The sequence below is a fragment of the Stylophora pistillata genome, chromosome 9 (genome assembly GCF_964205215.1).
Source record: "Stylophora pistillata chromosome 9, jaStyPist1.2, whole genome shotgun sequence".
Classification (NCBI taxonomy): domain Eukaryota; kingdom Metazoa; phylum Cnidaria; class Anthozoa; order Scleractinia; family Pocilloporidae; genus Stylophora; species Stylophora pistillata.
The window spans coordinates 14932370-14952287 of NC_142527.1; the positions used below are offsets into that span (position 1 = coordinate 14932370).

The 19918-nt window shown below is 37.2% G+C and overlaps 3 protein-coding genes across 8 annotated transcripts in view; 2 read left to right on the forward strand and 1 right to left on the reverse strand.

The window, feature by feature from the left end:
• The window catches only part of LOC111324103 (centriole and centriolar satellite protein OFD1), a 71703-nt gene that overhangs the window by 14342 nt on the left and 37443 nt on the right, over positions 1-19918 (forward strand). The window lies entirely within an intron of this gene.
• Positions 74-19467, reverse strand: LOC111324161 (ubiquitin-like modifier-activating enzyme ATG7). 5 transcript variants are annotated; one of them, XR_015991797.1, is made up of 21 exons: positions 19242-19467; positions 13047-13101; positions 12303-12420; positions 11762-11839; positions 11077-11193; positions 10896-10944; positions 10139-10233; positions 8348-8436; positions 7486-7604; positions 6766-6856; positions 5931-6075; positions 5090-5248; positions 4791-4851; positions 4557-4690; positions 4113-4274; positions 3508-3623; positions 3072-3156; positions 2874-2954; positions 2156-2189; positions 1823-1942; positions 74-615 (listed from the first exon to the last, which is right to left on the reverse strand). XR_015991797.1 is itself a non-coding variant. In XM_088733539.1 (21 exons), exons 4-21 carry the CDS (start codon positions 12387-12389, stop codon positions 580-582), a joined length of 1824 nt encoding a protein of 607 aa, XP_088589665.1. In that variant the 5' UTR covers positions 12390-12420; positions 13047-13101; positions 16682-16964; positions 19242-19382; the 3' UTR covers positions 74-579. The 5 variants fall into 5 exon arrangements, 4 of the variants coding, with proteins under 4 accessions (XP_088589665.1, XP_088589666.1, XP_088589664.1 ...); XM_088733539.1 differs by lacking the exon at positions 2156-2189 and adding an exon at positions 16682-16964 and having other exon boundaries at positions 19242-19382; XM_088733540.1 differs by lacking the exon at positions 2156-2189 and adding an exon at positions 16682-16961 and having other exon boundaries at positions 19242-19373.
• LOC148723509 (uncharacterized) lies at positions 15802-18116 on the forward strand. The gene is made up of 4 exons (XM_088733549.1): positions 15802-16228; positions 16906-17024; positions 17239-17318; positions 17786-18116. The coding sequence occupies exons 1-4, from the start codon at positions 16069-16071 to the stop codon at positions 17898-17900; spliced, it is 474 nt and encodes a 157-aa protein (XP_088589675.1). The 5' UTR covers positions 15802-16068; the 3' UTR covers positions 17901-18116.

The following is a 19918-nucleotide window of genomic DNA, read 5'->3' on the forward strand; positions in this document are numbered from 1 at the left end:
ACTCAAGTCTCTCAACACGTCTGAGGGTCAGGTGAATTACGAACAGAAAACAGAGAGACAATACCACAAAACATTACAGGCTGACATTTACTTTGTTTTAGTATTCTAAAAATCAATTAATTACGTTTTAACATTCCCCCATGGGACTGGGTATTGTAAATTATGCCTTTTTCAAGTATTACATACACTACACATTCCGAAGAACAAACTGACTTCTGAGTGGTTCTTCTAATTCTGACTTCTAATTCGTTCACTAAGCGGAAAAACTGGACGGTAATTGAACATTCAAATATGATGCTTTTTAAATCTGAGACGAACAGAAACTGGTTTTCCGTGTTTCAAACGTCTAGGAAATCTTTGTGGTTGTCACACACCAGTTGAACTTAAACAACTTCTCTGTCTATAAAATTCAAATTATCAACATTTGAATCAAAATAATTATTTGACCATTTTCCAGAGTTTATCATCTCTAGCCATGTCTCGGCATAATCATCGTTGTGAACTTGATTTGAAGTTCCTTTTATCCTCTCTTGTAACGTTCATCACAGAATGGTTCGACCTCCCTTTCTTTGTTATAAGTTATTCTACCATTTCATCGTCGCTCATCTCCCAAACCTGAGACAACAAACCAGCGTTAGATAAAAAGCTATTCTCTCTCCACCAGAATATAATCAATGTTTATTTGCGTTGTTCTGACGAAGGGATAGAAGGAGCGCCTGAAGGTTAGCTGTTCAACAGCACACCCTTATACAGTACACAGAGCACATCTAGAGCGTGCTTAAGATATTCCTCTTTGATTGCTTTTTAATCAAAATCAGAGAAATTAGAGCCAAAGGCTAGTTATCGACGATTCGGCGCATTCTGCAAACTTGTGATCATCTTCAGGTGACTGCATACTGGGAGTCGAAACTTCTCGATCCACAATGGATGAGCCTATACTATAAGACAAACTATCTACAATTTTATTCACTACCATAAATGAACACGACCTTTTACACGATATCATCAGTAATATACGGTAATCGTTTTCCATTGTAACTGTAAGCGATGCTTCTGCGCAAGAAATGTAGCGAGCTGTGAGTAGTGCATTGTATTATATGTTAAAGCAACGCTGGGTAGAAAAGTATTGCCAAATAGGGAAGACGGTGATGTTTCTCTAGGTAAGTAATGAACTCTTTCAGTTTGCGGCTACGGAAAACGAAAAAACAAAAAACCCTCAAATTTGGAAAATTTTCGAAAAACATAGTTCCCACTTGATGCAAATATTTTATTTTAGTGCAAAAACGGCTGAAAACAGAATGATGGACGTTCAACTTGTGCCGTTTGCCGTCGATTGTGGCGCCAGCACATTTATCTGATTAAACGTTTTGTTGTGTAGTATCGCTGAATATTTTTACGAGTTGTCATTTTAGTGCGGGCGAATTTCGCGGATATTTAAGGGGAGTGCGAGATAGATGTATACTAAGCGGAACGGAATTGGCGTGGAAATTTCATTGTCGTCGAACTGCTTTTCTTCGTTCGATTTATCTGATAAACTTGGATCAAAATTCGCCAGCCATTCCGACTCTTCGTCGTCCGAAAAATAATTTATATTGTCTGCCATTTTTCTTTCGTAACTTCAATCCGATTCGTCGCTTGCGCGATGCCAGAAAACCTGTCTAACCGGTTCTCTGGAATACAAATACCGCGAGATGTTTGTACTAGTTTTGCGTGTTATTTGTGTTCCACAAAGGGATTTATTAAAAGTTGTGTTATGTTAGTAAGAGTTTTGGTAAACAGAATAAAATCTGTAGAAACGAAGAAAAATATATCATCGACTGACCTCGCTAACTCTTGTGTCCTGAAGAAGCTGTGTCAGGCCTGTTAGGTCTTCTAAGTAGCTTGGAACATTAAAAACCTTCATCAGGAATGAAAATTTTTCCTCTTCATAGCTCGACAGAACCTGAGAGAACAATTGACAGATAGCTCAATACATGATGAAAATCGGTGACAATCGATAACAATCACTTTAAATACGTTCCACTTGATCGACTGATAGTGAAAAACGATTACTAACCGTAAGGAAAGAAATAAGACATGATCGACTTTTGTCGACTGTTAATTTTTGAGGGAGGGGAAGCGGGGGTTGGGAAAGCTCCGCGTGGTAAAGACTCACCATCAAACCAGTACGTCATCCATTGTGTCTTACCCTTGTCATGAGACAAAAGAGCGAGGGCCACACATTAGTCAACAAGTCGCACTTTCCTCGAAAAACACGTTGCACAAAATTAAAAATTTGTGGCCGATGAAGCAGGTCATTGTTGATAAAGCCCGGTGGGGACGTACTTGGGTCAATTTTTGCTGTGTATGTGCCGCTGTCCTCTCAAAACCCCTACCCCGTTATAGCCTATTCTGTGGCCAATTATAGACCCTATCTTAGTCACTTTTGGGCAAATGCAATTATCGTTTTCGCAATCCCAACTTATTTACTTTCTGTTGATAGATGTACCTTGTAAAGCCTTTAAGTGGGTCGTCCTTAAGTAAATTGACGCATTTTTTTTACACGGAAGGTAGAACACTATTTTCTTACCAAAATCCCAAAAATGTGCGACACCATCCTAGTAACTCTCTTGAAATGTAACCCCAGCCTGGGGTCGCGTTTTTTAAGACTGGGTTGACTATCGTATAGTCAACCCAGTCTTGAAAAATGAGACCCTATTCAGCGGCACAACCATTAGCAAATTACTACAGTGGACGCCCCCGGTAGAAAACGAGTCACCACAACTCAGTACTAACGACGCAGCACTGACACAACCTGCCACTATGACCATAAAAAAGAAGAAGAAGAAGAAGAAAAAATCACGCTATCTGCTGGCAATCACATTTCGTCATACCTTAGAAGAACAAGCAATACATTTATCAAAGCCCAAGCTTGCGGGGAGAACTAGATGATATCTTGAAAGAAAACCACGAATCTGGAAAGAAAACAGACAAAGAATCGACGAAGAAATCAAGTTGAAATTAAACTTCGCCTTATAAATGAAACATATTGACAACACTAAAATTCATATATGAACGACGAACAAGCTTACCTGATGAGGTACAAGTCCCAACTTACACTCCAGATCAGCTGACAGATGCGCGTCTTTAGCACTAGTGTCAGCTGCCGCTTCATTGCTGTCAAAATCAAACGCATTACACTACTTAATACGCTGAGAGAAAGTCTGTACAGATTCGCCGTCCGTTCAATCATGTCATACCCCTAAGATGGGCAACCTACATTTAAAGTTCAACTGATTCCAAGGAAGTTATTTACTTTCTGTTATTCTACCTCCAGCCTTTTGAGACCTATGGACCAGTGTCACTGAGAAATTCTAGGTCAATCTAATTCTTTGAGTTCTATTTCATCCAGTGCATATTCAGAACTTCATTATCATTCACCGGGAAATTCGTATGTGATGGGCATTCTTATAGCGTAACTTTACCAGTTGTCGGAACGAAAGTGATAACATGGGAATTCCCACTTACCCCAGAGGGTGTTGAGTGAGAGAAACCAGAAGTTCAACAGCCAGGGCACTAGCTATGTATGACATACCAGGTCTGGATACTGTACACTGCTGGTCCAACGTACGGTCTCTAGTGGACTACAAGTTTCAGTAAAATAACGTCAATAACTAAGTCATAACTGATTTAATATTCAAAATCTTATTTATAAGTAAAAAGGGTTACTCTTTAGGGAAAAAAAGACCTCCAAGATATAAATGATGTAAGTATCTAAGGTTAGCCTTCTACAAGTTATTATAAAGCAACTGAAATACAAGCGCCCTGGTCGGTCAAAAACCTATCGTTTACTGTCCTGGTAATCACACAGAAATTGAAACGTAAAACATTGTTTTAAATTCATGTTGTAAAAGTAATAGAGCGCAGTTTCGATCGCTTGCACGATAACCCGCTTGGGATGTTGGGAGAACAATCTCGAAGTTTGTAAATGACTTGACTCCGGCTCGTGATTTGCAAACCTGAAGAAGTTTTCTCGTGTTCTTCCAACATCCCAAGTGGGTTATCACGCCGGTAAACCAATAGAAAGTACGTCTATCGCATCAGTAGTGTATACTGTAATTTAAAAGACTTACATCTCCTGGTGCCACGACATCATTACAAAAATAACAACCCAGAAAGGCTCCTGGGATGGACTCCAGTTTAGAGGCTCCTTCGCAAATGACATGCGCTTTACGTCTGGGACCGTGGCGCATCACTAGGAACGTATCAAAGCCAAGAGCTGCTGTAATTACAAACTAAAAAAAAAATTTTTAGAAGCACTTTTTTTAACGTCACGATAACTCTTGATACCTGACCATAATCATACTTCTTACAGTTATACGACTCTTCTATGATTCGCCTGGAGCCGAAAACCTGGGGTTTGATTTCAAACTTGTCATCATAAGTCCTTAATGGTTTGTAAAGTAATTGAGAACTCAAGGTACCTATTACAGCTTAGCTATTCTTCTGGAAACTAACCTCTTTACGCTGAATCTACCTGGTTGCTTTGTCCACGTTAGGTAAAAGCATAACATTACCTTCCCTTTAATAGCGCCAATAACTGTCGGCAGCCAGCGGCTTTCTCGTGTGTCCATCAGCAGGAATACAGCATCATGAGACTCAATCAACTCTTCAAGTTTTTTCACATCTTCTTGAACTTTCTCCATTTCCTCTGTAGAAGCAATTGTCGTCATTGAAACATAGTGAAGATAAATCATCAGTGATCAGACAGCGGTTGCATCATACAACCTACAAGGGGAATTTTTCTATACCTGGAGATTGTCCAACAGAGTGGCCTGGCATTGGAATAGACAACTGTACAGCTGACGCATTCTACCGACAAAACAGAAACGTTTTACGATGTGAGTAATTAGATTATCAAATACACAATCACCGAATAACTAAATGTAAATAATGAAATAGCTATTACATTCCTTCCTACCCACCTACATAACTAACCAACCAACTACGGCGATTTTGAACAATTTAACGATGGTTTAATGATGTTCAGTGCCATCTTTGCAATAAATAATATTAAACAAAATAGCACAAGCATTCTGGCAAACCTTACCACGCCAGGAAATATCCTTTTCAGTGCAGACGCCGCAGTTTCTGCTTTAGGCTTGCCTCCGTCCTGACAGTCGGCAAACTCAAACAGGGTTTGACGAACGGGATTGGAGAATGAAATAGTTCCATAGTCAACAAAGGTAATGGTCCGAACACCCCAGCCCTAAACAAAGAGGAAACGCAATCAATCATCGCTAAAATAGCACGGAATAATTGTGAAAATCTAATACGGCAAATAGTTCAACAAACGTAATCACCCTTATAAAGATATAGAATTGGGGGAGGGAAAGAGGAGTTTTAGGAGGGTCGTTTATCCGTGGGCGCTCTTATTTGAGGGGAGGATTTGTAGTAAGTGTGATTCATGGGAACTGATTGGTCATTTTTGATGTGATGTTATTGACTGTGAGATACCAGTAGCACGAGTCCGTTGTGATTGGTTAGTTCCAATCCGTTGGTTAAGTTATGTCGTCGGTTCGTGTTTCTCGTCAATGTGTCGTGAATGAGTAGTTCGCGTGGTGCAAGAAGGTTGTTGACATTCGTGAAGAACAGACTCCTCTCAGTTAGTCAAGCAGCTTCTTGAAGACTTCCTTTGAAAGAAGTTAGTGAAAGTATCACTTTAGGCAAAGAGAGTATTGACGTCACATTTTCAAATCGCTCGTTTGTGTTTAGTCAGTCTTGTATTGAGATCTCGGAGCAAATACAGAATACAGGGCCACTGAGGTCTTCCTTGTCTGTATGCTTTGAAGAACGAGGCAGAACACAAAAGGATGTGCTGTAATTCGATGAGATGTAAATAAGTGGCCCCCATGTATCCATAAAAGATTCATCACAGCTAGGTACAGTACCAATAGACATCTTGCCACATTACAACCAAGGGTACCAGCGCCAAGGAGAAGACATTTTGTTCGTGCAATTTTGTCCAGATCAAGTGATGGTAGCAATCTCCATCGCATTAGCTTTAAGTTCAGATCCACTGATGATGATGCTAGCCTAGAATTCAATAAAAATCCAGATGAACAATGATTTACTTCTCTCTCTAGCTTTAGGCAGGACACAGTGTGTGCAAAGCTTGATAGTAAAGTCACGGCCATAATTATATAATTATATTGGAGCACTATGTTTGGAGAGGGCTATGCTGGTTCTACTCAATACCACATTTAAAAAAGATTAATAATAATCTATAGTAACGTATATGTGCACGATCCTTCGCAGTAAAGCACTATTTAGGCAATAGTGAAAATCAGACCTGAAAAAAATTCAGGCCTGTACGGGATTCGAACCACTGACCTCTGCGATACTAGTGCAGCGCTCTACCAATTGAGCTAACAAGCCAACTGGGAGCAGGCCATCAAATTAATTCGACATAAACCCGTAAGATGATAAATCAAACAACAAACATATGAAATACATATATATGAACTGCGGTTATGAAACGTATATGTGCACGATCCTTCGCAGTAAAGCACTATTTAAGCAATAGTGAAAATCAGACCTGAAAAAAATTCAGGGCTGTACGATTTTCACTATTACTTAAATAGTGCTTTACTGCGAAGGATCGTGCACATATACGTTTCATAACCGCAGTTCATATATATGTATTTCATATGTTTGTTGTTTAATCTATAGTAAATTAAATATATCTGTATAATTAAGTGTTAATTAACATTCAAAAGTGATCACCTCTCAGGGTCCATAGTAGAACTAAGATCCACCATCCTTGGTACAAGCCTTTGGCTTTTATTCTTTTCCCACCCAACACACTTAGGACTTGCTGGGAAAGAGAAAAAAGAGGCAATTCGAGTTTACAAGAGAGAAATTGTAGTTGTTACTTTTATTTTCTTGAAAAAGAAAAAGCTGAAGGTTATTCTGAAATTGAGTCAGAAAAAACTTTGGAATTACCAGTTCAATTATCATTAGCACAGAGTAAGATATATTAGCACAGAGTAAGATAATTATGTTAAAGGATTGGGATATAGCCCAGGAGATTTTTTAATATCCTTTATAAATTAGTGATTTTGAAAACGAAGACTGTCAATCAGAAACAAACTTACATTTCATGCTCACTGACTAAATATATCTTATTAACCAAGCACGAGGGCCATACTGGGAGAATATTGGCCCAAGGTCTTGACAGTACGGACCTCGCTGCGCTCGGTCCGTACTGTCAAGACCAAGAGCCGATGTTCTTCCAGTACGGTCCCGAGCAAGCTTGGTTAATAAGAGATTTATTATATGACTGAAGTTCAAAGGGACACAAGTGCGGTATCATTCGGGACCATTCGGGACAGTGCCTGGTCCAATACTGAGAGAATATTGACCAGCAATAGAGCATTTTGATTGGTTGATTTTAGTTATTGGCCCTCAGACTGCCCGAGTCGTGTAATAACAATATGTTATTACCAGTTTTTGTGAACACTGGTGGTTTGATATTTAACACCAAGCTGTGAGATGTTTCTCTTTTGCCAGATCTCACTTGGTCTCTCCAGCATAAAACCTTCACATTTTTGAGTGTGGAACCCCTGTAGTAGTAGAAGATAAAGCCATAACAGTGAGTAATACTACAGCTAATATAGGTCTTGCAACTAACTGATGCACATCACAGCGGTAAGGTGCACAAAAATAACTAACTGATGCACATCACAGTGGTAAGGTGCACAAAAATAACTAACTGATGCACATCACAGCGGTAAGGTGCACAAAAATAACTAACTGATGCACATCACAGTGGTAAGGTGCACAAAAATAACTAACTGATGCACATCACAGTGGTAAGGTGCACAAAAATAACTAACTGATGCACATCACAGTGGTAAGGTGCACAAAAATAGGTAAGGGGTGTAAGTATCCAAGTGTGGCACATCTCTGAGAATCTATGAAACCTTGAATTCAAAATCTATGAATTTTACATCTTTCTTTCAGACAAAATCCTTTTTCAAAAACAAAAACGTAGTGTCTGTGACAATGACAGGAAAATTATCTTACTGACAGAGGTAACCACAGTGAATAGAAATTAAACTACAAGATAAAGTCTGAGGCTGAACTCCTAATGCAGACCCAGATATTTCTTTGTTGTCTTATGGTCAAGGCAAAAGGACATCTTTCCTTATTTCATTCCTGAGCTCAAAATTTATCATCTTTCTTAATCTAGCTCCTTGCATGACACTTCAACATTGCTAATCCTTGCAATATGCAGGACAAAAGAAAATTTATTTTTTGTTAAAAAAGTTCTGATCGTTAATATGCTTATTCTACATGTAATTACCAATGGTATGACAGCAGGGCAAGAAAGTTTCTAAGAGGCCAGCCTGGATTTTTTGGTAGTGTGCATGGATCAGCAAATCCTACCATAAACTGTACATCCAAAAATAACAATAACTCATCATGAGATACAATGAATATAAGAAGTTCATATATTTTGAACTGCGGTATTAGATACGTATGATGCACGATCCTCGCAGTAGATAGTGCCATTTGTGCAATAGCGAAAATCAGACCTGAAAAAAATCAGGCCTGTACGGGACTCGAACCACTGACCTCTGCGATACTAGTGCAGCGCTCTACCAATTGAGCTAACAAGCCAACTGGGAGCAGGCCGTTAAGTTGATTAGTAATAAACCCGTGAAAGTGACAAATGAGATACAATGAATATATGAAGTTCATATATTTTGAACTGCGTATTAGATACTTAACGGCCTGCTCCCAGTTGGCTTGTTAGCTCAATTGGTAGAGTGCTGCACTAGTATCGCAGAGGTCGGTGGTTTGAGTCCCGTACAGGCCTGATTTTTTTCAGGTCTGATTTTCGCTATTGCACAAATAGCGCTGTCTACTGCGAGGATCGTGCATCATACGTATCTAATACCGCAGTTCAAAATATATGAACTTCATATATTCATTGTATCTCATTTATCACTTTCATGGGTTTATTACTAATCAACTTAACGGCCTGCTTCCAGTTGGCTTGTTAGCTCAATTGGTAGAGCGCTGCACTAATATCGCAGAGGTCAGTGGTTCGAGTCCCGTACAGGCCTGATTTTTTTCAGGTCTGATTTTCACTATTGCACAAATGGCGCTACCTACTGCGAGGATCGTGCATCATACGTAACAACTCATCACTTTCTAATAAATTAACTCTAAGCTCCATTTATAGCTACCTCTAAAACATCAAATCAATTCATATTTGATATGGCACAAATCTGTAATGATCAATTTCAATCAATTCCTCACTGAATCAAACTCAGTATCCCCAAGATTTAGTTAATTATACCCAAGATCATTCTAACTATCACTTTCGATATTAAATTACCCTAATTTTCTCCCCCCTTCTGAACATATCTGCTAACAGTTCCCCTTTAAATTATGATTGTTGACGAACAAACAATGATGAAAGGCGTCACAAACACGATAAATACCAGAGACATGCAGTGGTATGTGTATAGCCACACACATACTGTTGTTCAGATACCAGTGACATGCAGTGGTATTTGTATAGCCACACACATACTGTTGTTCACATACCAGTGACATGCAGTGGTATGCGTATAGCCACACACATACTGTTGTTCACATACCTAGGGAGCAGTCTCTTTCTTTCAAGTGGGAGAGAAGTGGACTTGTGTATAACTTGTATGTGTATAGCCACACACATACTGTTGTTCAGATACCAGTGACATGCAGTGGTATGTGTATAGCCATACACATACTGTTGTTCAGATACCAGTGACATGCAGTGGTATTTGTATAGCCACACACATACTGTTGTTCACATACCAGTGACATGCAGTGGTATGCGTATAGCCACACACATACTGTTGTTCACATACCTAGGGAGCAGTCTCTTTCTTTCAAGTGGGAGAGAAGTGGACTTGCCCTGCAGTTGCAAACCATCAAACTAATTTTTTTCCCACACCCCTTGCCACTTCTGTGAAATGACTAACAGTTCAGTTTTGTATTTTTACTTTAAATGGCATATATCAATATTACTTTGTTTTGTTTTGGTGTGTAACAGTAAATCTGATATAAAGCTGTGTGACATAGATCTAAGCATCTGCCTCACCTTTGAGTCATCTATGTTGAAAAATGTCTCCCATTCTTGTATATTCCCCACAGTCACTTCACTTTCAGTAACCTTGACAAGAAAGAATCCAGGTCCTGTTGGCAACAAATCAATTTTCTTGGAATTTTTTACACTAACTTGAAATCTGTTTTAAGGAAAAGCTTTACCTTGATTAACAAAAACTGTACATTTCTGTCAAATTAATTAAAAAAAAAAGAGGAAGGAACATTCTGAATCATAAGCCAACTGTTGAAACATAATCCTTTGATTATGACTTAAGTTACTAAAGGTATCAAGATGAAAGATACTGATTGGCACAATGCATATCATGATGAGATATCTCAGTGACTGTGGTAATTAAAGAAGGATAACTTCTTTCATTTTTAACTCATGGTATAAACATAGTTACTGTTATGCAATCAATTTATTGACTCTTAAGTAAATGTCTTGAAACCTCATCTTTTGTCTGTTGTTATTATGCATATGGTTTACTTTCAGTGCTCTAGCTAATGCTTTTGAGTTTAATAATCAACTGGTCATGAAACAGTATGTCATGTAATATTGGACAGAGATGGCAAAGGGTACTCATCACTATAGTGCATAACTAAGACATCCATAGTACATCTAAGGAGCCTTTGATTTATGTTTGTGGGTTCCTAATAGGGTGCTGTGGATAATTTATAGTTTTTTGTGTTACACTGAACCACAGGAAACTTACAGCTAAGTCAACTTAGTCCTGGTTATCACAATTACTCACCAAGACCGTCCACAGAGAGAGAATCGTAAGATGCTTGAAGACTAGCAATCTATAGAGTCAATACAACCAATGAATTGAATGGTGTATATTAAAAGCATTTGATATACCCTTAACCCACAGTCAAGATAAGTCATTAAATAACCACACAAGTCATGCCAACAAATTCAAGATTTGTTCTCACCTGAGAGGGTGTAAAGTAGTCACCAAGATGGACAGGGGGGGCCACGTGAGTTGCACTGGTCTCAGGACACAGAGCAGGGAATGCAAACCAGTAATAAAACTTATATTTCTTTAGATCCTAATAAAAAGCACACGAGATGAAGTCATTGACTGTACCAGTCAGCATTATTTCTAACCTATTTGAGAGGAAAGTTACTTAATTATAGAAAAGCTTCTGAAACAACTGCTTATACATGTTGCTAACTTTACCCTTAGGCTAGTTCTTATTGCAACATTCTGAGGTTATTCAATTTTTTTCAGTTTTAAATAATTTTTCACACCATGTTGATTTTATATCCCTTTGTCTTGCATTCATTAGTAATAACACAAAATGAAGAGAAATAACAATCAATGAAAGATTTTAAGCCATGGAAATTTTTAAACCCAACATCTGCAAGTTAATGTACCCACTCTGTAAATAATTGACAAAACACTCAGAGACTATCTGGGAGAGGAAACCAATAATTACTGCTGATCCCCTACTGTATATAGTTTCATTAATGTATCATTCAATGGTTTGTTTATTTGAATCATCTGTTTCTTTACATGGACTTCCACTTAATTAAATTACTTAATTATGACTATTCATTTACTATATCCTACTTACAGAACAAAAGCCAGAAAACACAGGAAAAAGAGGAACTTACAGCAAATGTCATAAGCACAAACTGACAAAGGACTGATGGGTCCTCCAAAGCCTTGCCTGATTTAACGGTATCCCATATCTTCAATACAAAGTTCAAGACTTATTTAAACAAAAATGATTCATTCCAAGTAAGTGCCTCTTCCCAGTTATATTTTAGTCACTTAGTAGCTAAATTAAGGGCATCTGGCAATAGTGTGCAAGCCAAAACATATGATGGAACATTTCATCATTTCCTGTTTTATTAAATCATTGAGAATGAAAGAGCTGGTTGGTAAGAGAGTTTTCAATCTTACTCTGAAAATTGTAAGCAGAATTGGTTACATTTAAGGCATTCTGAACATGCTATTTCTATCAAGCCTGCAGATGTACTGTACGGAGTTGATGTACTAAAACAGTCGGTAACAAAGTTGCACAGTTTCCAAAGGATATTATTTATTTAGAGTTCTTGCTAATCACATTATGGTTACTGGTAGTTAGACTATTTACTAGAATTCAAAGCATACCATCTTCAGTAAATAAATAGGACAGTTAACTTTAATTACCTTTTGTCCAAAGGATTGGATCAGCTCCATTTTATTGTAAGTTCTGAATGCCTCAATAGTGTTTGTATTGATCAATGTCCCTTGCATAGGATATGTTCTTTGAGGTACTGGCTTCTCACTGGAAAATTAAGGTTGCACTGCACTTTAAATTCTTTCCCTCAGATCTCAATCTACAATGGCATGAAACCCATTCATGAAGTCAGGGGTTTCATTAACATTTTCAGCAAGAGGGGAACTGGTTTTCACAGGTGGGCAAAACTTTTTATTTCAACTTCTTTATAAGATAAACTTTCCTCCAGATCGTCAAACCAGGTGGGCAAAACCATCCTCACAACCAGGCAATTTGTCTCGTGCGCAGGCCCTTAATGAAACCCCCGTGAAGTTGCTCTTTCTGTTACAGGCTTTTTTGAACTTATAAAAATCCCCTGTACTCTCCAGCTATTACTTACAAAAGTGTATCAGTTACAACACAGAATTAACAATTGTTATATTAAACATGGCCCTCAGACACTACCTTATACAAGTTTTCAATCTGAAAATGAATATTAAATCATTATTTTCAAACAGACTGATATGCTCAGTATTGAATAATGCTATTTCCCTGATATTTCCTCTCTAAATGGTTTGGAAAAGAAAAAAACACAGAAAGATGCCAGATACATAAAGATTGCAGACAAAAATGACATACTGAACAAGGACAGCACTGAGCTGCACAAAAGTGGAGCAGGGATTTTGTACACTTACATAGAAAAGGCATTATAATCCAGATTGAAGCGGCATACGAGCCCTGAAGGATCACCTAAGCAAAAAAAAAATGAAAGCCTGCAGACTAAATACAGAGAATATGCAGAATATTTTTATCTCTCGAATTATCAGCTTATAATTAAAAAAAAAGCATGATAAAATTACTCCTTTTCCATAAAAAAAACCAAGTCACCCCTTGGACTCATTATGCTATCAGTTTAGCTTAAGCATCTCTCAATGGCCTATATACCATTAGGTTTATCTGGATGGTTGAATTGTAGGGGTCAGACAAATGTAAGGTCCTGATCCTGAATAAGGGGGGTTAATCTATTATCGATCCCTTTAAACTGAAGCAGATTTCAGAAACTTACTAAGCCCTTGAAATCACCATTTCACACCTATCCACCTATTATTCCACTTTTAGTTGTTATTTTGCTGGGGGAGGGGAGGGGGGTTGATGACTCATCATATCTCTTAGTTAGTATATGTGCTATGATTGCTCAATATCTCTATCACTGTTATCAATACAAAAAGAGTTAGTTACCCCATAGCAAGTGAAAAAAATATTGTGGTGCAAACTTACCCAAGTTAAAAAATTGTACCTAGTGAAAAATTAAATTTACCTTGGAAAACAAATTACCTGCAACATATATACTCTTGCATATAGCAGCTAGCATGCAGTTCTACTCTGACCTGTTTCAAGCCACAGTTCTTTGGTCTACTGAATTCTCCTTTTATCCTCATATCCTAATTTACCCTTTAACAACTTCCTGCATTCTAGCAATGTTGCTTGCAGCCAGAATACAAACAGTCAACTTTCTTTTATATCTTCTCTCAGGCTTGGCATTTGTTTTAGAAAAAAATTACTTAAAACTTAGCTTGAACCCTATCAAAAATAATTTTACTTGATCATTAAGCCATATAATTAAATACAATCATGTGAATACCACTTCTAATTAGTTACACTCTTAAATCTGTGTTTTCGCTGATCCTTGAAGTAAGGTTTTTTTACTTCGATTTGAGATCTTGAAAACTCAGAATAAAAACAATTCACCTTAATTTAAGAACCACTGCCTTAAATCAAGAGCTGAGTAACAGGCAATCTTGCTTTGAGAAAAAAATTCACAAAATGAGAGGAAGATGTCTCAAAATGAGTTGAGAAAGAACTTTGATTTAAGATCTTGAAAACTCGGAATAAAAACAATGCATCTTAATTTAAGAGCCAATGCCTTAAATCAAGAGCTGAGTAATAGACGATCTTGATTTGAGAAAAAATTCTCAAAATGAGAGGAATATGTCTCAAAATGAGTTTGGAAAGAACTTTTGATTTAAGATCTTGAAAACTCAGAATAAAAACAATGCATCTTAATTTAAGAACCAATGCGTTAAATCAAGAGTTGAGTAACAGGTGATCTTGCTTTGAGAAAACATTCTCAAAATGAGAGGAAGATGTCTTAAAATGAGTTTAGAAAGATCTTTAAGCAAGATATGAAACCTTTGCACTAAAAATATTTTTTCAAGATAAAAAAAAAAACAAAATATTTTTCTGAAACAATTTTTTATTCACTTTTTTAACAGCAACATGCCCTCATTAAAATAAAATAGAACAGGTGAATATTGCAAAATTAACCCTCTAAGCCCCATATGCATTCTGATCATAACTACATTCCCTGAGGAACAAAATAATGGTAGATAATATTTACTCTAACTTTGAACTTCACATCTGTCTAAAAACACAAACAACTTCCAACTACAAGAAATGTAAGTTACAAGTGGGAAGACTCTAAGTTGATTAACTGCTATAAATTATTTTTAAAGGGTTTAACAACAATCATTGGTATTAGTTAAAGTTTCAACACAATCCTATTTAAACGTACCATTATTTATCAGAGGCACTGGGTCATTCAAAACATGACTTACTGGATGACTAATCCAGGTTTGGTACAAGTCTTTAGTTGTGTAGCTGTATCAACTTCACAAAATGTTAAGTTCTGTATGCTCTTTTAATTTGAAAATCAATGTTGCAAAGATATTTCACTTCACTGTACTAGCTGGCAACACCTCATTATGATGTTGACTCCATTGAAAAGCTAGTTGATCACACTTTAATTCACAAAGTGAAAGGGTTAAGCAAAAGCAAAATAATTTTCCTTTGTTGCTATGTATAAGCTACCATTAATTCTGTTAGCATGAAACACTTGGTGCCTGTACAAGTGGGTATGTAGTGTTACTTGTAGTGTCATCGGTTGACTCAACAGCTTCAGTTTCTGACAAGGAATCACTGTATTCATCATGATCTCCAACACTTAATTCACACCAATTCCCTAGAAACAAGAAATCATGAAAGTGCCGATAACATTTTTTTAGTTTCTCATCTGAATGCGAAAAAATTTCACGCTTTACACAAAAAGCGAATTTTTTATGAATATTTCAAATCTTCAAAATCCTACTAATTTTTAGCCGTATACCCCTCCCGCTATTTATTCCATGTTCTCTAATGCTCCAGTCCAGTCCAGTCCAATTTTTTGGAGTTGCTCGCGTTATTTTTGTGCTCTTGAGTCTTCTAAAACTATCAAAGTTATGTAAATGAAAAGCTGAATTGTACCTTCACAAGCTGCGTAACTGGGATCGGAACTTGTCAGAAATCGATGGTGTTTTTCACGTATGTGACGAACGAAGGTATTTGCCTTTTGGAAAGTCCGCCCACAACCCTCTATGCCACACGTGGTGTTCAACTCTTCTGTAGAATGCCTTGTGTTAATGTGAGTTAGTAAAAAACACAACTTAAGTGCAGCAAAACAAGCGCAAATAGCACATTTCCAAACCATGTTTGCTCTACTATTGTCAGGCACTGTGGATGACTATTTGGGATTTGGAGAGTTTTGGAATTCGTCGTGTGAGAGTCCGAGACCTTTGACAATCCACCTGTCAAAGGTGTGGCCAATGAAATACTACCAAGATGTCGTAATAAACTCGTTTTAGTGGGAGTTGCCTGCAGAGGTTTCTCGGGTTTCTTACAGCCATGCAGGATTCCACGGGTGAAGGCCTTGCAGGCTACTTTTCGGAGGGATTTACTCCGCCGTCGAAAAAAAAAAAGGAAACAAATGTTACTTGTCAACAGCTTGTCAGTTCCCTCAAGTATCGCTGGGGACTCCCAGAATCCATTTGCCGAGTTCTTGAAGGTTAGTAACAAGGTCTGATGTTGGCGATAATTTTGACCAATACATGTAATTCAATGTTGTAGAAATGCAATGTGCTTCTTATTTATGTAAAGAGAGTGATAATTCTATAATTCTGTGACCTTTTGGAATATGGCTGATCACTCGTTTTAAGATTATTTATATATCATTCCCATTGTTTACTCGTCCACTGCAGTATTACTGGAAAGTCTGGCAGTTCGATGAGTTAAATTTGTAGATTTGGCGTGCGTGCTCGCTACGATTGAAATGACAACGAAATTTGGCCAACTTCAACCACTACCAAATTGAACGAAATAATAAAGTAACAGCTTAAAACAGCGAAGAAATATCTGTTTAACCATATAAAAACGAAAAAAAGCGCGGATGGGCAAAGCTGACAAATATTTGAACAGATTGTACTTTTGGTTTTACATTGTAAGAAACTGTTCTTCCTACCTGTTAGTTATTCAATCAACTACGTGTCAACATTGAATAAGAATCAAAGGCTCGACTGAGTCCATATTTCTTTGTCATGAACCTCTGCTTGTGTCGATTAGAATCAAAGGGGTCATGCAAACTTAGCTTGGTCCCGGATGGTTTGCAGTATGAAATTGGCAGTGCACCAGCACTGGTAAAATTTCTAACACAGTCAAACACTTTGCTCCTTGTCTTTTTTGAAGAAAATGCAATTGAAGGAGACACCTTCATGAACTTGACAAGGGAGGACCTTCCTGACCTTCTGGGAAAGAAAAGTACGTTCAAGGAAAGGAAGGACTTGTGGGACTGTCTGCGGCTAGTGGTAAGATCATTTGTCCAAACAATGGAATGGTGAAACTGAAGTGAATATCGATCTTTCTGAGACAAAAACCTCAGCCTATTGACCTTTCTGTGTGCAGCCTGTGGCAGGCTGATTTTGTAGGTGAAAAGAAAGTAAACAACAATTAATGGCTGACTTTGAATCTTTGAAGTTATATTGAAAATTAATAATTTATTAATTGCCATTCCCTATGCAGATGACCGTTGTTCTAAAGCATTGGAGAGAACGCCAAAAGCATTCAATTTATCTGCACCAGCACTTGTCTCCTTCATACCAGTAAGTCTAGTACTTTGTGTCAACATAGTAAAATACTTGCTGAGAAAAGTTCATGCTTCTGTCACTGAATTTTTTTGTTACTAAAGATATTTTGGCTTACTGACATAGGCCTTAATTTTTTGGGTTTGTAGAGTTAGGTGATTGAATGCCCTAGTAAATATCAAAAATCAAAGTCAGTGAGAAAAACAAAATTTATCTCAACAGCTGTTAGGTCCTGAGTACAGTTACTCTATAAGAAAACCCTTTTATGGTATCCACTGTACATATTACAGTGTAGCACCAGAGAGAGTTTTTACACTGGCACGACAATATATTACTGAGTTTGGATTGTGAAAACTGGCTGTAGCAATGACTGTAAATCATTTGCAATATATGAATAAACTGCAAGGCTAACTAACTTATAAATTGCAACCTGAAATAGATAGGATATATCGTGTTAATTCTCATGATTACATTCTTTCCAACAGCATGGCAGTAGTCCAGAAGACTTTCTTAAAAAATTGCCATCAAATGACCCCCAGTTGGTTTGTTACACTGGAGGAAATGACACTCGGGATCCTTTGTCACATCAGTGGTTCATAGTTGTAGACAAAGAAATGGTAGAATGTGAATCTCACTTAAGCTGCAAAGCCTTAATAACTTTAATTGCAGCACATTTTGCATTCAATCTGAAGTACAACAATTTCATACAGCCATGCTCAAGTTCATTCATGAATATGTGCTTGGTGACATTCCCAGAAGGAAGTCATATGCATTTAAAAGGCTGGAAAACACTCTTCTTGCTAAGTTACATGTAGAACCAGCCACCACCAATGGTGACCAAGCCGTGTAGTTTAAAATCCATGCTTTAAGGTTGACAGTGCACAATACATATTTCAGTATTGACAAGTGTTTCTTAACTTTAGATTTTGTTACTTCAGCATGTTTTGTTACTTTAGCATGTACAGTCTGTTTGTTGAAGTCAGTGAAAAGTAAGGAAATTTTATTTTCCTGCTAAAACCATTGTGCTAAATGATAAGTTTGGATACAGTATTCGAGTAACTAATGGAGGAACTAGTTTTGGTCAATGTGTTGTTTTTTTTTAATGCCAATGTGAGGTTAGTGAAACTTTTTCAGAGGTCAGGGAAAAGTCCGGAATTTTTTAGTTTCTGATCAGTGGCAACCCTGATTTTATACTGAGTTGTGTTGTTCTTATTTGTGAACCCTTTATTTTAAAGTCAACTTATATGTAAATCAAAGAGGGCAGTTACTGAACTACAAAATCAATAAAGGTCAGTTGTTTTGATTCAGTCTTAGAGTTCCCTTTCATTACTGCTCTTCGTCCTAACTGGGTAAAGAATTTATTTAGATTTGGACTATATGTCAAGATATTCTTATTTTGAGAAGGTAGTAACTTATTTTGAGATGCTGTTGTCTGTATTTTGTTTCACTTGAATGACTTGATTCAAAAAAACGATACTCTTATTTTAAGATCCCATTAAAACTTATTTTTAGATCTGCATGATAGAGGTATCCTCATTTTAAGAATACCATAACCTTGTTCTAAGGTTGTACCTTGAATCTCAAAACAAGGCTCTGTCCTTATTTTAAGATACCGAGTTCTTATTTCAAGATTCCATCCACTCTCGGAATAAGGACATGAACGGTCTTATTACAGGAACTCAAAATAAGAAAATTTCACCTTTATTTAAGGATACCCACTTTAAGAGTGTTAAGGAGTACCTTCAATTGGTACCTATCTAATCTTTAAAAGAAAAGCCAAGAAAATTACTATAAAATTAAGTGCGATTTACTGTTTGATTGGCTGGAATTTAACGTATGTTATAACTAATAAATCTAAATTTTAAATCTACAAGGAACTGCGTTTATCCCATTTTACAAAAATTATGCTAGATTACTCATCCCTAACTGAACGATACTTACTGTTTACGTAATATCCCTGCAGAGGTTGAGGCTTGTCGTCTAACTGATATATTTCCAATTTGTTCTGGGTAAGTCTATGCCAAAATGCCGCATCGACAGCACTAGAATATGGTGCAAACTGCACTCCACTTTCGTTACCGACAAACGCCATGTTGCTCAAATCACATATCCCTCGTGTAACAACCTTGAATTTTACCCTGTATGAAAAAATATGTCACCTATTCATGGTATTACATTGCATGCAATGTTCACATTGCATGCATTTCAGGAAGGAAAATTCATGAACATCTTAGTTTCAATCGTTTCTAACACTGAAGAAGTCACTGAAAGTACTAAAAATAGTGCTTCCTACATTTTTCCACTTTAAGTATTCTCAAACAATAAACCCAACAAGATACATCGAGCATTAGAATTTCCTGGTATTTTTTTTATACCGTTAGTTATGACAGAAAAAAATGGCACATTATTTTATTCTTGGTTATATAGAAGAGACTTTGAGCCTGAATCATGGAGAAGAGAGATAAGATCGGTCAAAATGTCGAAGTTGCTCTCTTAACGCTCTCCATTGCTTCGATTGATAAACTGCGCGGCTAATTAAGTATGAGCACTACCAACAAAACCGCTCTGTCCCATCAACATTGGCTTACAACGTATATCAGGGCTGTCTGTTGATTAAG

Coding starts and splice junctions, on each gene's coding strand:
- LOC148723509 (XM_088733549.1), top strand. CDS start 16,069: ATGCAGGATTCCACGGGTGAAGGCCTTGCAGGCTACTTTTCGGAGGGA. Junction 17,025..17,238: donor GGGACTGTCTGCGGCTAGTG/GTAAGATCATTT, acceptor TTCCCTATGCAG/ATGACCGTTGTTCTAAAGCA. Junction 17,319..17,785: donor CACTTGTCTCCTTCATACCA/GTAAGTCTAGTA, acceptor TCTTTCCAACAG/CATGGCAGTAGTCCAGAAGA.
- LOC111324161 (XM_088733538.1), bottom strand. CDS start 19,392: ATGGCGTTTGTCGGTAACGAAAGTGGAGTGCAGTTTGCACCATATTCT. Junction 6,076..6,765: donor TCTACTATGGACCCTGAGAG/GTGATCACTTTT, acceptor ATTGAATTCTAG/GCTAGCATCATCATCAGTGG. Junction 3,624..4,112: donor ATGTCGTGGCACCAGGAGAT/GTAAGTCTTTTA, acceptor TGAAACTTGTAG/TCCACTAGAGACCGTACGTT.